Here is a 17,086-nt window from a genome sequence, read left to right as displayed (position 1 = left end):
GAGTATGATATTGCTCATGGGCATGTTGTTGGAGGGAATCCTAAGGGACAGGATTTACATGTATTTGGATAGGCAAGGACTGATTAGGGATAGGCAGCATGGTTGTATGCAAGGGAAATCATGTCTCACGAACTTTTGAAAATGTAGCGAAGAGGATTGAAGAAGGCAGAATGGTGGACATGATCTATATGGGCTTCAGTAAGGCATTTGACAAGGTTCCTTCCAACCAATCTTGGGGGATTGGTTCGCAAGGTTAGATCTCATGGAATATAGGGAGAACTAAGCATTTGGATACAGAACTGTCTCAAAGGTAGAAGATAGATGGTAGTGATGGAGGGTTGCTTTTCAGAGGTCTGTAACCGGTGGTGTGCCACAAGAATCAGTGATGGGTCCACTGCTTTTCATCATTTATGTAAATGATTTGAATGTGAGCATAGGAGTTATGGTAAGTTAGTTTGCATATGACACCAAAATTGAAGGTGTCATGGACAGCAAGGTTACCTGAGAGTATAATGAGATCTTGATCAGATGGACCAATGGACTGAGGAGTGGCAGATGAAGTTTAATTTAGATAAATGCGAGATGTGGCATTTTGGAAAAGCAAATCAGAGCAGGACTTATACACTTAATGGTAAGGTCCGAGGGAGTGTTGCTGAACAAAGAGACCTCAGAGCACAGGCTCATAGCTCCTTGAAAGTCGAGTTGCAGGTAGACAGGATAGTGAAGCAAATGTTTGGTATGCTTTCCTTTATTGAGTATAGAAGTTGGGAGGTCATGCTGTGGCAGGACATTGGTTTGGCCACTTTTGGAATATTGCATGCAATTCTGGTCTCCTTCCTATTGGAAGGATGTTGTGGAACATGAAAAGGTTCTGAAAAGATTTACAAGGATGATGCCAGGGCTGGAGGATTTGAGCTATAAGGAGAGGCTGAACAGGCTGGGACTGTTTTCCCTGGAGCATCAGAGGCTGAGAGGTGACCTTATAGAGGTGTATTAGATCATGAGGGGCATGGATAGGATAAATAGACAAGTTCTTTTCCCTGGGGTGGAGGAGTCCAGAACTAGGGGGCATAGGTTTAGGGTGAGAGGGGAAAGATTTTAAAAGGAACATAAGGGGCAACGTTTTCACGCAAACTGTGGTGTGTGTATGGAATGCACTGCCAGAGGAAGTATTCGAGCCTGGTACAATTACAACATTTAAAGGCATCTGGATGGGGACATGGGTAGGAAGGGCTTAGAGGGATATGGGCTGGATGCTGGCAAATAAGAACTAGATTAATTTAGGATAGTTGGTCAGTATGACCGAGTTGGACTGAAGGGTCTGTTTACATGCTGTCCACTTCAATGACTCTAAGTAATTCTTAAAGCTATACTGCCACTGTGTTCCCTCTGAACAAATGAAGCAGGAAGACCAAGCAGGTGATTTTTGCCAGAACTGCAGATTTCATGTGCAGATGGTGCCATCAAGTGTTTACTCGTAGATTTGCTGAAGGTGCTACTAAATGCTGAAATGGATAGCAGCGAAAAGGTTACCACTCAGTGTATACTCAGCACACCATGCTCATGAATGTGCCCACTATCCTGACAGCACACATGACGGTTTTACTCTGCTGGTATTTGAACCACAATGTCTGCACAAAGGATGATTGCCAGGGGACATGGGTCTTCCATTTAACATATGGCTAATAACATTCTGCAACCTGACCAGACCCATGGCTGCCGCTGAGAGCCATGTTACTATACAAAACAGCAGCTTTTTGGAGTGAAGCAATGGTCTTCTTGCTTTCTTGCTCTCAGCAGATAGTATCCTGATTTATAATGGTTTGGTTCATCCTCCACAACCTGGCCATCATTAAGGTACAGCTCTTTTCAGTAGAGATATAATGAGCATCTCAGAGCAGGAGGAGGATGAAGTGGAGAAGAAGTCAGAAGAGTAGGAAAAAGGGCAGTGTTAACCAACACCTTTTCCCTGACCTAGCTTTCTGCAATTACTTGATTTAACTTTGGTTCCAAAGAATACAAACCTAAATTCATGATGTCTAACAATCACATGCCTTGCTTTCTCATTGTAATGGACAATAACATGCTCTAGACACAACCTTGAAAATAACAGCCACCACAAAATAACAAATACAAACCAATTTTATCTGACAACCCACCCAATATTCCTTAAAAAATGTGACCTAGCAACTTTCCCTTAGTGGCTGCCTTATGGGTGCTTTTACCTGGTCCAGTTATCCCGTGCAGTGTGATATTAGTGGAAGGCTATAGACTTTTACTCTGGGTGACTGCAGATGGCCTTGCAGAATGCCCTGTTATGGATCTACAAGGTCCAGCCTCCACTGCGTTACCCTAGAATGAGCTGCAGAAGACTAAGTTGACTGACCTAAAGGCAACAGCAAAGACACTGATGCAGTGGCAATGATCGGAGCTCCAATGTTTTCAACATTGAGACTGCCACCAGTCTGGGAACATATTTTAAAGCAGCTTATTAATCTGCTGCAGCATTGACTGCAGGACCATGTGAGACCTGGCAAGTCACTTTGAATCCTGGTATCAGAGTTCTGGCAGCAGCCTGAATCAGCACGGCAACAAGCTGAGATTTCTTGACTTTAGTACAATGCAGATACTGGACAGTTTCTGCTGTATTGGCAATGGAAGCAGGGACACTGGGAATGCTGCACCATGGTGGAGTGTGTAACTGTTCTCGTGGAGTTGGGAACCACTTCCACACTGGAAAGGTTCTGAACATAGGCCTGTCAAGCTGGTGCAGGATTACTCTATGTTTCTTACTAGTTATACTGGCAGGCTTGTCATTGCACCAAGCCTTTCATTATGCATGCCCATTAGTGTTTTTCTATCAGCCATCCACCAACGTCATCATCTGAGTCCTCACTAGAGAAAAGATTTGTGAGCAAATCCACAGTCCACTGGGATGGAATCTGTGCTGTGATTTCCCTCCATTCTGGTGCAGGACACTTGGACCTAGTGATTCTACTTGCAAATCTTCTTCCTACATTACTTCTAAAGTATGTAGACTCCTCCTATCAGAGCTACAACAAATAAAACTTAAAATATTGTGGATAAAATGCAACAAGGTTGTTTGAAAGGAACAAACTGTCAGCTCAACAGTTTCAGTCCACTGCTGGTCATGGTCTCAGTTGTGTCCTTTCCAATCATGGCTAGAGCCTACCTTTCTATGGGGGCATTCACAAGGTGTGTTAATGAGTGTGCAATGTGTTTTAATAAAGTCCCTGCTTTGGCTGAATAGCTACCAGTGCATGTCACAGTGGCATAAGATGAGAAATGCAAAGTTTGAGTCATGATTGAAAAAGGCTGTTAATAGGTGAATGACGAGATGTTCTAATGCATCAATTCCAGCAAGGCTAGAAGTCACTTGTGAATGTACGGCATGTGTATTTGCATTCACTAACCTTAACCAGCCATAGTCTTTGAACCTTTTGTGACAATAGATCCAGGGTTTTGGGGCTGTATAATGGAATTAATATTCTTATTACTTTCATAGTGTCTGTCTGGAGGACACCATGGTCATTGAGTGACAAAGGACCTCTTTCCTTCTATTCACCTCCTGCAAGACCTCCAGCAATATGTTGGACAAATTTTAGATATACATCTGATCTGTTGGACCAAATCCATTAGCTCTTTCTGAACCAGTTCCAGTTCCTGCTGCAACCAACACACATCTTGCTTTTAAGGGGTGCTGTTTGACTGAAAGTAGTGTAATTAATTTGAAATGGTGGTAGCCTCACACAATCGTGTGCCCTCTGCTCAGGCATCCCTCTACTTAACAGCACAATTAGCATAGTGCTGTTATTTAAGTTTGTTGGCAACACAAAATTCATGTGATGCCTGCATCCCCATGAAGAACAACAACATGGGTTCAATTCCCACACCGGCTGAGATTACCATCAAGGCCCTGCCTTTTCACTCACCCCTCACCTGAGGCACGGTGACCCTCAATTTAAACCCACCACCATGTCATCTCTGTCTAATGAGAGAGCAACCCTGTAGTCCTCTGGGATTATGGCGACTTTACCTTACCTTTTACTGTGAAGAGATGGGATTTAATCACAATATTGTGATCCCAATACCTCTTTACAAGTCTAATTTATTTTTCTCCCACAAATTCTTAATGTTTCAGTAATCTACTGGGCATAGGTGTTTTAAGGAAGAAGGAAAACTGGAAGATACTTTTGTGAAGAAAACAATTACTCTACTCAGTCATGGCTCATGAAACTTTTCCTTCACATAATCACATAAAATAAATGTACATACTATTTCAAAATTCAGTTCTTCATACCCAGGACAGACCTTCATCCACTTGCATGCTAACATTTTCTTGGACTTATTTGTCATTAAATTAACTCATATTTGACAGTGATATAGCAGATAAAGTACAAATGTCACATTTAGAAATTTGAGCTTAAGACATGCCTGTGCTGTTAACTGGTTGTGCGGGTTATGATTCCTGATGTGTAAGTGCCAGTTTTGTTTGAGGGAAGCAACAGCTAAACTTTGTGCTGCCTCCTCACTACCATGATTTGGGCATGACCCACATTGCTGGCTACCTCCCTGCACAATGGAGGCTGGGGGCCCAAGATCACGCAAAGATAATACATGTCCAGCTAGCCTTCAGCTATTAATGGTAAGTCTATTCCACCTAACATAGGATGGCACTGCAACTCTTAAAAATGACAATAACTGAAACAGAATATTAAAGAGGAAGGAAAGTAGAGTACCACCCAAATGGAGAAGGCACCAAATTTCACCAATATTGCTCGGTAGGGAGCAGTTACAGTGAATAGAAGGAAATATAACATTTCCTTGTAAGTGTAGCAAAACACTCAGAAGGGAGTGGAAGAAGATGGCCCATACTCACCAAATTAAGAGTGTCTTTTGCTGCTCAATGCACCACATCCTCATTACTCACTTGGCTGCTTTTAGCAGCATGTAGGACTCAGGCCTAATATTCACACACTCCCATTCACACATACAGCTTCCAGTGATGACAATCCATTACCAAACTCTCATCACCTTTCCAGGTTTCATCTACGGCAGACACAACATCCAGATATAATGTGACACTTGCAGCAGGAAAGGAGTGCTGCCACAGTTACACCCTCCATCATGGAGGAAGTCAGAAGTCACATGGCACTAGGTTATAGGCCAGAGGGTTTATCTGAAATCATAAGCTTTCAGAACACTACTCCTTTGCTGGGTGAAGTGACTTCACCTAATGAAGGAGCAGCTCTCCGAAAGCTTGTGATTTCAAATGAACCCTCTGGACTATAACCTGGCGTGGTATGACTTCTGACTTTGCCCACCTCAGTCCAATCTGTATCTCCACATCATAATGGAGGATTGGTGCTCCACATCACAGAGCGTATGGCAACAGACTCCACAGAATTTCATTCTGCTGAGATAAATGAAGATAATAACGTGTTACAGTTCTCTGCTATATTTCAAGTCTCTAACCACTTAGTGATGGGTCACTGGTTGTAAGTTGGCTGCAGCCAGGCCAGGGAAAATGGATGGTTCATGTGTTTTTTTTTGCAGGGGATGGTGGGGAAATGTGGTGAGCTAGGTCACAGTCGAATTCTGCTATTATGAATTAAGATGAGGAATTCATTAAGGCAGGATAGCAGAAAATGCAGACTATAGATCACTCTGAGATGCTTGGTGCATTGGCAAACCCACAATAGAGCCCATCAGGAAGGATGCAGCTATCTGGCTCCAACATGATAGATGGCATCCAACAACATTGGCTTCCATTCTTTCCACCGTGAAAGTGGTTGCCAATTTTATAACTGCACCTGCAGACCTGACTATTTGTGGGCCTTCTTTTCAACATCCACTGCAGCATGAGTGAAAAACTCCCAATACTTCAGTCCTGCAAATGGAAGTCCAGACTGCAGTCATAGAGATGCATGCAAATACCATGCTAGCTCTGACTGCTACTATCATTGCTAATTCATTGTTCAAAAGGGTTTGCAGGCTCACTCAGCAATACAGAAATCTGCCCTCCAGCATATTGTTATTATTGCAGAGTGCCCCACTCCTGGGAGTAGCACCAGAAGCAGTGGAGGATGAACCTTTAGTTCTTTGTCGGTATGCCAACACTCATATGTCTACCACCACCATTGCTAATGCATCTCAGCCAAACAGAGGGTGGCAGAGAGACATCACTGAGGAGTATTCTAGGAGAAGTCAGCTCAGTCACCACAACTGAACAGCGGATCATGGAAGAAGCCAGTGTCCTCCCATACGTCCTTGACTCCACGTCCTGGTTGATTTGTAGACCAAGATGCACTGCCACAATATACCTGTGTTTGAGGTATTCATCTGTTTTTCCTGCCTGAAAGAACCAACTACCAAAAGCCAACTCCAAAAACACAATACTTCACCAAACTTAGCCCACAAGAAAAGGTATGTCAAAAGCAGCTCATCTATAACTCTTTAAGTGACCCTAAATAATGCTGCTGCTTGGCTAACCCTGCAGATGATATATTTGTCTTTCTGCAGTGACAGCCAAATTTGGATCACACAGGGTCCACTGGATAAATTTGTACAATGGACGTGTGTGATCCCAATTTGGCAAATGGGCATCATATCACCTAAAAGACGCGACTTAGGATGGCACCAAATGAGTTGTTTCTGGTGCACACAAGGATCCCTATACAAGTGCCTTTGTCAAAGTGGTATGCTACATGGGCCACATTATAAATTGGGCTAAGCTGGACTGATGATGTAGTCTAAGTGCCTGACATTCGCTTATCAAAGGATATATTACAAGGCCATTCCGAAGGCCTCACAGGGGAGATTTATGGTTGACCTCAAGTCCTGGGAGCAGCTCAGCCAGAACTGTTACACCTGGTGTCACTAAATTAAAACAAAATGGTGCAGTTTCTTCTAAAGAAATTATTGTCAGAGGCAGAGAGTAAAGACAGAGGAGAGGAAATCCTGAACCAACAACGCATCGATTATCTACAGCAAACACAATCAGCTTCACCTAAACACATTCCAGGAAGGCATTATCTGAACAGAGCATTCACTTGGTGACAGGATTCACCAGTATATAGTCCATATGTAGCTTTATACAAACCCCATGGCTTATATGAACAGTAAGAATTAATTGTACATGCCTGTAGATATAGTTCAGAAATGATGTCTTATTACTTTTCTGATACAATCAGCTAAGTGATTAACAATGGAAGAAGGTTCAAACAGTGTACCTGTCAAGCTTGAGTACGCTTTCAAAGTCATATATTGCTGCGTGCCACTCGCCACGTTCAGTGTACAAAATACCACGATGCAAAAATGATTCCAAATTCTCAACATCTTCATTGATAAGCACTGTAAAGAAAGGGAGATAAGCTTGTTAATCAAACTATTATATCAAATGAAAAGTCTGTCTTGTTTATTAGTTACTTTAATTCTAAGATTTCTATGCAGCATTTAGACATATCGGTGAAAAAAGTGAAGGGGTGACAGTGCAGAGATGCACATGCCACTATTCCACTGATTCCAGTAAAGTTTGCAGGATCACAGTGGGTTTCGAAGATTGGTATTTCTTCAACAAACTGAGAGGTGCATAACCTATGTGTGGGAGAGCATATAGCATGACTTTCAGCAAGAATGAATGTAAGATTGAAGGGAGACAAGGTGTCAAAGTGTCAAACATGTCCCATATTCTTCTCCCACCTGTGTAAGGTTACCTCAGAAACTGATAGGAGAAGAACATTTCTCATCAATGTGGATTTGTTTCTCTTCTTACAAAAATGAGTTGATTTGTTTTATCACAACAATCAGATCAGTATTTTTTTTTCCATATCACATCTAAACAAGAAATCTTTTTGCTTCTTTTCAGTGATACAAAACACCTCTCTGGAAGTTTCTTCCTATCCCATTCCACTCCCTCTTCTAATCCTGCCTTCTTGTGTATTTGCTACTTTCTGGTCCTCCACTCTCCAACATGAAATGATCTGTTCCCCTTAGTCAAAGGGTCAATAACAACGGGGCATAACTTTAGGTGAAAGGCAGGAAGTTTAGATGGCATTTCAGGAAAACTCTTTTCACCCAGAGGGTGGTGGGGTCTGGAATGCACTGCTGGGAGGGTAATTGAGGCAGGAAAGCTCACACCCTTTAAGTGATACTTGAATGAGCACTTGAACTGTCATAACATTCAAGGGTATGGATCTAGTGCGGAAAATTGGGACTAGTATGGGTAGTAGTATATTTTTGACAGTACGGACTCGATAGGCTCAAGGGCCCCTTCCGTATGATTGGTGCATTGAGAATGACAGCCCTTGATAACAAGGCTGCATTTGACTGAGTGTCAAGGAGCCCTAGCAAACTGGAATCAATGGCTAATGGAAGTAAACCCTCCACTGGTTGGTGTCATACCTGGCACAGAGAAAAATGGCCATGGTTATTGGAAGTCAGTCATCTCAGCTCCAGGATATCTCTGTCGGAGTTCCTCTGGGCAGTATCCTATGCCCAACCATCTTCAGCTGCTTCATCAATGACCTTACCTCCATCATAAGGTCAGAAGTGGGGATGTGTGCCAATGATTACACAATATTCAGCACTATTCACAACTTCTCCAATTCTGAAGCAGTCCATGTTCAAATGCCACAAGATCTGGACACTATCCAGATGCAACGCAAAGGCAATGACCACCTCCAGTAAGAGACTCTAATCACTGCCCCTTGACATTCAATGAAGTTTTTAGATTACTTACAATGCAGAAACAGGCCCTTCGGCCCAACAAGTCCACACTGACCCTCCAAGAGCAACCCACCCAGACTCATTCCCCTACATTTACCCCTTCACTTACACTATGGGCAATTTACCATGATCAATTCACCTAACCTGCACATCTTTGGACTGTGGGAGGAAACTGGAACACCCAGAGGAAACCCACGCAGACATGGGGAGAATGTGCAAATTCCACACAGACAGTTGCCCGAGGCGGGAATTGAACTCGGGTCTCTGGTGCTATGAGGCAGCAGTGCTAACTGCTGTGCCACCGTGCCGCCCTTGTTAAATTAAATTGGTTACCATCACAGAATTCCTCACTATTAATATCCTCAGGGTTACCATTGACCAGAAACTCAACTGGACTTGTCACATAAACACAGTGGCTACCAGAGCAGGTCAGAGGCTAGGAGTACTGTAGTAAGTAACTCATCTCCTGATTCCCCAAAGCCTGTCAACTATCTACAAGACACAAGCCAGGAATGTGATGGAATACTCGGACTTGTTTGGATTGGCATAGCTCCAACAGCACTCAAGAAGCTTGACATCATCCGGGATAAAGCAGCCAAGTAAATTGGCATCACATCATGTCCACCCACTCCCTCCACCACCGATGCTCAGCCGTAGCAGTGTTACTATCTACAAGGGGCGCTGCAGAAATTCAGCAAAGATCCTTAGATAGCACCTTCCAAACTCATGACAACTTTCATCTGGAAGGACAAGGGCAGCATATACATGGGAACACCGTCTCCTGCAAGTTCCCCTCCAAGCCACTCACAGTCCTGACTTGGAAATATATTGCTGTTCCTTCACTGTTGTTGGGTCAAAATCCTTGAATTCCTTCTCTAATGGCAATGTGGGTCTACCTGCAACCTGTACACTGTAGTGATTCAAGAAGGCAGCTCACCACCACCTTCTCAAGGGCAGCTGGGATGGCAATAAAATGCTGCTAAACAGCAATGTGCACATCCCAAGAATAAACGAAAAAATATTTTATAATCTATGCTCAGCAAATGTTTTTATTTTATCCTTTTATATTGTCATCTCAATGAATTTCTGACAACACTGACCCCTGTGGAATTCCACTAGTCACTGACTGCCATCCTGAAAAATGCTTTACCCTTCCTCTCTGCCTTCTGCCTCCATCTATCTCCTATTCAGGCATCCTCTATCCATGCCAGTACCTTGTCCCTAATAGCAAGGGCTCTTATCTTACTTACCAGCCTCTTGTATAGCATCTTGTCAAAGGCTTTCTGGAAATCTAAATAGATCATACAAACGTACAAATTAGGAACAGCAGAAGGCCATTCAGCACTTCCAATCTGCTTCACCATTCAATAACTAGCCCTAACTCTAGTTTCCTGTGTACCCCTAATACCTGTTGGTTCCTTTGTTAGTCAAGAATCCATCTCCTGCTGAATTTAAAATATTTAATGACTCTGCCTCCACTGCTTTCTGGGGAAGAGAATTCCACAGACCCACAAAGATTTCTCCACATCTCTACCTTAAATGAGAGAACCTTGAGTTGTAAATTGTTTCCCCTGGTTCTAGATCATCTACCTAACGGGTTCACTTTTGATCTTACATGTTTCAGTGAAATCACCTCTAAATCCTCTAAATTCCATTGGAGATAGGACCAAACAATCCATCCTATCCTTTTAAGATAAACACTTCATCAGTTAAAGTGAACCTTCCCTGCAATGTTTCTAATGCAATTTTAGCCTTTCTTCAGGAACAAAACAAAATATTTCTGGGTATTTTAGGCATGGTCTCATCAAAATCCTATATGACCACAGCAAAACATCACTTCCTCTATATTCCACTCCATTTGCATTAAATGACAAAATTTAATTTGGGTTCCTAATCTGCATGCTAATTTTTTGTGTTTCACGTACCAGGACATCAAGTTCCCTCTGTAAAGCAGAATTCTGCAGTCTCTCTCTATGTCAATAATATGCTGTTATTTTTTAATTTTTCCTGCGAAGGTAGACAAGTTCACATTTTCCTACATTATACATCATCTGCTAAATCTTTGCTCACTCACTTAATCTATCGATATCACTTCGCCGACTTATTATGTCCTCTTCATAACTTACTTTGAAACCTCTCATCATGTCATCAGCAAATTTTAACAAACAGATATTCAGTCCCTTCATTCAAGTCATTGATATATACAGTAAATAGTTTAACCCCAGCACCAATTTCTTTGGCACTGTGTGTGCCAATCTGAAAATGATCCATTTATGCCTACTCTCTGCTTCTGGCACCGTTTTTGAATTTAAACCAACCTTCTTCATCCTAACCAGGAACTGATTCAGCTTTCACACAAAAGATATAGAAGAGCATTCACCATGTAAGTGTTTCCATGGGTCTATTATTCTCTCAAAGAATAACCAAGAAAAATAATCAATTATCTTTGCTCATACATCAAATGCATGTGTAATGTCTAGTCTTCCCTAACCTATTTAGTTGTCTTCCTAAATTATTTTGTTGAAATGATCTCAAAACGGATGGAGCCTTTGGTCAGGAGAAAGTGAGGCCAAAGACAGGATTGCCTGCTACAAAACCCTGATAAACTTAAACTTTCAGAAACCTGTAGAAATAGTGGTAGTAAATATAGTTTGCTATTCCTACAGAAGAACTCCTACCTCAGGATTTGCACTGCAATAATGTAAGTTGGCCAAAAAAAATTAAGTCTCAAAAGACATTTTTAGTCCTTTTATAAAAGGACCAAAGGGGTAACAAAACCATAACTCACTCTCTCGCATTTAGAACAGGATTTTTCAGACCCTGCAAGGTGGCAGTGCCTGATGTGTTTGAAATGGTGCAGGTTTCCAAAGTCCATATTTAAATCAAATGATCTAATAGCAATCCAGCATCCACAAGCAGGAAGATGGAAAGGCCCACTAGCAGACATCATTCTGGAATACGCATTACCACATGCTCCTGAGAATCCTTGATAACTAAATGTTCATCAAGATCAGCATCTCTTACCATTAACAGCTTATTTGACCAGAGTTTAGATTAGAGTCCCCACATTCCCCACATACATTCGAGACACCACCCACGCCCTCCACCTCCTCCAAGACTTCCGTTTCCCCGGCCCCCAACGCCTCATCTTCACCATGGATATCCAATCCCTCTACACCTCCATCTGCCGTGACCAGGGCGTCCAAGCCCTCCGTTTTTTCCTCTCCCAACATCCCCAACAGTACCCTTCCACCGACACTCTCATTCGTTTGGCTGAACTGGTCCTCACTCTTAACAATTTCTCCTTCGAATCCTCCCATTTCCTCCAGACCAAAGGGGTAGCCATGTGAACCCGTATGGGCCCCAGCTATGCCTGTCTCTTTGTCGGCTACGTAGAACAGTCCATCTTCCGTAGTTACACTGGCAGCAATCCCCACCTCTTCCTCCGCTACATTGATGACTGCATCAGTGCCACCTCGTGCTCCTGCAAGGAGGTTGAGCAGTTCATCAACTTCACCAACACATTCCACCCTGACCTTAAATTCACCTGGACCATCTCTGACACCTCGCTCTCCATCTCCATCAAGGACTACCAACTTGACACTGACATTTTTTACAAACCCACTGACTCCCACAGCTACCTGGATTACACCTCTTCCCACCCTACCTTCTGCAAAAATGCCATCTGTATTCCCAATTCCTCCACCTCCGCTGTATCTACTCCCAGGAGGACCAGTTCCACTACAGAACACACCAGATGGCCTCCTTCTTTAGAGACCGCAATTTCCCTTCCCACGTAGTTGAAGATGCCCTCCAATGTATCTCATCCACATCCGGCCCCTCTGCCCTCAAACCCCACCCCTCTAACTGTAACAAGGACAGAACCCCCCCTGGTGCTCACCTTCCACCCTACCAACCTTCGCATAAACCACATCATCCACTGACATTTCCGCCACCTACAAATGGACCCCATCACCAGAGATATATTTCCCTCCCCACCCCTTTCCACCTTCCGCAAGACTGTTCCCTCTGTGACTACCTGGTCAGGTTCACGTCCCCCAACAACCCACCTTCCCATCCTGGCACCCTCCCCTGCCACTGCAGGAATTGCAAAACCTGCGCCCACACCTCCTCCCTCACCTCCATCCAAGGCCCCAAAGGAGCCTTCCACATCCATCAAAGTTTTACCTGCACATCCACTAATATCATTTATTGTATCCGTTGCTCCCGATGCGGTCTCGACACCCGCACCAATCAACCACACCGCCCTGTGTCCCAACATTTCAACTCTCCCTCCCACTCTGTCAAGGACATGCAGATCCTAGGCCTCCTCCACCGCTGCTCCCTCACCACCCGATGCCTGGAGGAAGAACGCCTCATCTTCCGCCTTGGAACACTTCAACCCCAGGGCATCAATGTGGACTTCACCAGTTTCATAATTTCCCCTCGCCCCACAAACCCCAGTTCCAACCTTCCAGCTCAGCACTGTTCTCATGACCTGTCCTACCTGCCAATCTACATTCCCACCTATCCGCTCCACCCTCCTCTCTGACCTATCACCTTCATCCCCACCAATCTAAACTCTGATTTCCAGCATCTGCACTCCTCACTTTTGCCTAGCTTATTTGACCAGAGAACGCCACAGTCTATTTTCTTGCAATCAATAACATTTGTGTAAAAAATAACTTACATAAAACTATAAACATTTGACATTTTTGGCTTTAGTCACAAATGTAACTATTGGAAAAATCCACTTCTGCAAATATTTGTATAACCATTCGCATATTTAAGTCTGCATTATACCTGAAACACTGAAGTCCTGTAGAGCTTGCTGTGGTTGAATCTTTCTCAGCAAGCAGCCTCTGTGATAGAAAGCCACCCAGTTGTTGGGATCCAAGTGGATAGCAGTAAACAAATCCTCAATTGCTTCCTTGTGCATTCCTTGTTTCGTATATGCCTGTCCACGATAAATCCTAACATGGAAAATTTGAAGAAACATTACTGTGAATCATAACAGGATACCTGGAAATGAATAGGTCGATCATGCATGTGTCTATCCTTCAAGGGTGGAAGGGGAAGGGTGGATTACGGCCAAAAGATAGGATGGTGAAGGTGATTTGATCTGCAGAACAGGGTCGGTATCGCTGCAAATACAGAAACTGGCCACCTCAGCATCAGCCCACCTCTGTCTCCACCCAAAGACTGACTCCAGGCTATCCCAAAGTACAGGAGATAACAATCCCAGCTGTAGCATTGCCTTATGTGCAATGGGATGTGGGCAGCAGTGCTTTGAATGAGCTAAAAGCCACAGAAGGCAGTGGATGCAATTCAGTCTCGAGTATACTGGAACAGTCATTCTGGAGGTGACAACATCATGGACAAGGGTTTCAGATAGATTGGGATAGCAGTGGAGGTTTGAGTAAGTTATGACAGCTAAGGTTAGAAACAGTCTGATTCAGTTTGAACTGTGTGCAAGAAAGAGGATAAAATTTGTGGCAAATGTGCAGGCTTTGATGTGGGGGTTGGAAGCAATGATTTTCATTTTATTTTGGGGAAACCTATCCACCTAAACTGAATGTTAGAAATATCTCCCTTCTAATTCATCTTCCAAGTCATTTACAACTGAACTTCCAAAGTCACAACTGTTTAGCTTTGGCCCTCCATTCATGATAACATTTCTGTAGCTAGTGATCTGCTTAACCGCTCTCAGCTCCACATTTGACACCTTCATCCAGATTAGATTACTCTTGCTTACCTGGTCATTTCATCAGGATCAGCCTTTATTTCCACTTCCTTAAGTCTGAGTGATGCAAGTATGAATGGATAATAGGTGACCAACTGTTTTAGCCATTTACTATCAGGTCTGACTCAACTACAAACTGACATTATTAAATCATACTCTCATTTATGAAAAAAACGTTCACTTATTCCATGGAACCTGAAATGCAAATATAACTCTGCTTCTTTTCTCTACCTAAAATATCTTTTTAAGTCCCTTGCCCTTGTCTCGTCCATCCTTACCTTCAACACTAAAGAGATCAAGGATTCCTTGATCCACAAAATATCTTTCCTGAGGCAAAGTGATCAAAACTGAACAGTCCTCACGATGTGATCTAACTCAGCTCCCATAAAAGTGAAGCAAGTCTTCACTGCTCCCAATCACATCCTCTTGCATGAAAGGGCCAACAATCCATTAGCCTTCCTAATATCTTGCTGCACTTGCTTGTTAGTAGCATTGACAAGGGCACCCAGTCCTCTCATACAACTACACCTTCCAATCTCTTACCATTTAAAAAGTACATTGTACACTTGTTTTTCCTATCAAAGAGGATAATCTCACATGTTTCCATATTATATTCCATCTGCCATGTTCTTGCCCATTCACTAAGCCTGTAAAAATCCTCCTGAAGCAACTTTACATCTTCTTCAAAATGTACACATCCAGTTAGCTGTTTTTCATCCACAAATTTGGAAATATTGTGTTTGGTTCCCCACTTCCAAAACATTGATATATATTGTGAATTTGAGGTGAAATCAATTTTTACCAAGGATAATTTGGATGCTTATCTGCAGGAAATGTCTTTTAATGACTTGACATTGAAAAACAAGCAGACTTTAGGAAAACATTTGAAGATGAGGGAAGATCAGACAAAATGCACAGCAATACAGGAAAATGGTCAGTGATGTGCTGTGTTCTACAAGGGCAAGGGCCACACTTTCTCTCTGATAATTCACACTCACCCTAGTTCTGCCACCACAGACATATTTCACCAAAGCTTGTTGGCTATCGATCTGACTATTGCATGCAGCAACTCCACTCTATAACTGTCAATCACATTCTTCTCCACATTCTTGCTTTCTGGCTAAAAAGCTCTACAAATCCAAATGTGCAGAAAGTAAATGAGCACTAAGAAATGAAGCTAAGAGTCATAAGATGAATCCTGTACAGACGTAATTGGATGATTGCATTCCTGTGTGCACAACCCAGCCTGGCAGGAGCATGTGAATCAGAAATTCCTCTGTTCTCCAAAGTGAAGTTCTGAAAAGCTAAAGTGCAGTCTGAGTTGATGCAAGTACAGCCATGATAATGGTTGAGGCTCGTGGTTTCCCTTTGCTAACTTTGACGGATGAAGATGGAAGAGGACATTGTTCATGTAACATTCAAGGACAAGTTGATGAAGAGACATTAATTTTCTTTCATTCTTGTCATATTTTCTCACAATTCTCACCATTGCCCATGTTGATCAAGGAAACAGAGAAATTCTGCCCTTAGTTTTTACTGCATCTAGCCTCCCTCCAACCCAGTGATACCTCACTTCTTTTCTTCACTCTTCAGAGTGAAAATTGGATGAATATTTAGCTGTTATGAGAAGGAAATTATCACTGTTGAGCCCTTATGTAACATTTATATGAAGGGTCTTGTAGGGCCTATTGTATAGCCATTGGGAAGAGCAGATGTATCAGAGATTACTTTGCTGTAACTGATGATGATGTGGAGAGCTGGTGTTGGACTGGGATAGACAAAGTTAAAAATCACAAAATCAAAGTTAAAAATCAAAACTTGTACTTCCAAATAAACCTGTTGGACCATAACCTGGTATTGTGTGATTTGTAACTGATGATGACTAAGAGCAATTTTAAACAAATTATAAACTCTCCTGTATTGCTTCTGTCTCAAAAAACATTGCACTTCCCTCCTGGAAAAGAAGAAAGCTTTACCAGGATGAAGTTTTCTTTAAAACAATACTTAAAATTCAGCAAGTTTTTAAAATCATAATCATTTTAACTACTAGTGCATTAAAGGTTATATAAGTAACAACAATCATACATTTTTAATGTACAAAAAAGCTTTATTACAAATATTCAGCATTATTTTACAATCTTATGGCATCTAGTACATCCTGCTGGTTTTAATAAATAGTTAGTTGAAACTTTATTGCTGGAACAGCACAGCAGGTCAGGCAGCATCCAGGGAACAGGAGATTCGACGTTTCGGGCACAGGCCCTTCTCATTCCTGAAGAAGGGCCTGTGCCCGAAACGTCGAATCTCCTGTTCCCTGGATGCTGCCTGACCTGCTGTGCTATTCCAGCAATAAAGTTTCAACTTTGATCTCCAGCATCTGCAGACCTCACTTTCTCCTTAATAAATAGTTACCATCCTTTGCTCTTTGAACCATGATCTGCAGAAAAAATACTGAGAAACCACTTAAGACAATACTCCAAGTTTCAACCAATCTTCCAAAAAATCTTATAGCAAGTGATTAAAAGAACTCTAGTGGAAATTAATCACATTGGCAGCTCCTAGGAAGCTCCTTGGATGCTGCCTGAACTGCTGCGC

At 42.6% G+C, this 17,086-nt stretch overlaps 1 protein-coding gene across 1 annotated transcript in view; it reads right to left on the bottom strand.

Annotated features, from left to right (window-relative positions):
- The window catches only part of ttc6 (tetratricopeptide repeat domain 6), a 212,846-nt gene that overhangs the window by 110,779 nt on the left and 84,981 nt on the right, over positions 1-17,086 (bottom strand). The window contains exons 15-16 of the mRNA XM_043698490.1: positions 13,552-13,721; positions 7,254-7,374 (exon numbers count right to left, since the gene is read on the bottom strand). Coding sequence (XP_043554425.1) covers positions 7,254-7,374; positions 13,552-13,721 — 291 coding nt within the window. The remainder of the gene's footprint in view (positions 1-7,253; positions 7,375-13,551; positions 13,722-17,086) is intronic.

Source organism: Chiloscyllium plagiosum, chromosome 10, assembly GCF_004010195.1.
Source record: "Chiloscyllium plagiosum isolate BGI_BamShark_2017 chromosome 10, ASM401019v2, whole genome shotgun sequence".
NCBI lineage: Eukaryota > Metazoa > Chordata > Chondrichthyes > Orectolobiformes > Hemiscylliidae > Chiloscyllium > Chiloscyllium plagiosum.
The sequence above is the reverse complement of the archived record's forward strand: the minus strand, read 5'-3'. Positions and strand labels throughout refer to the sequence as shown.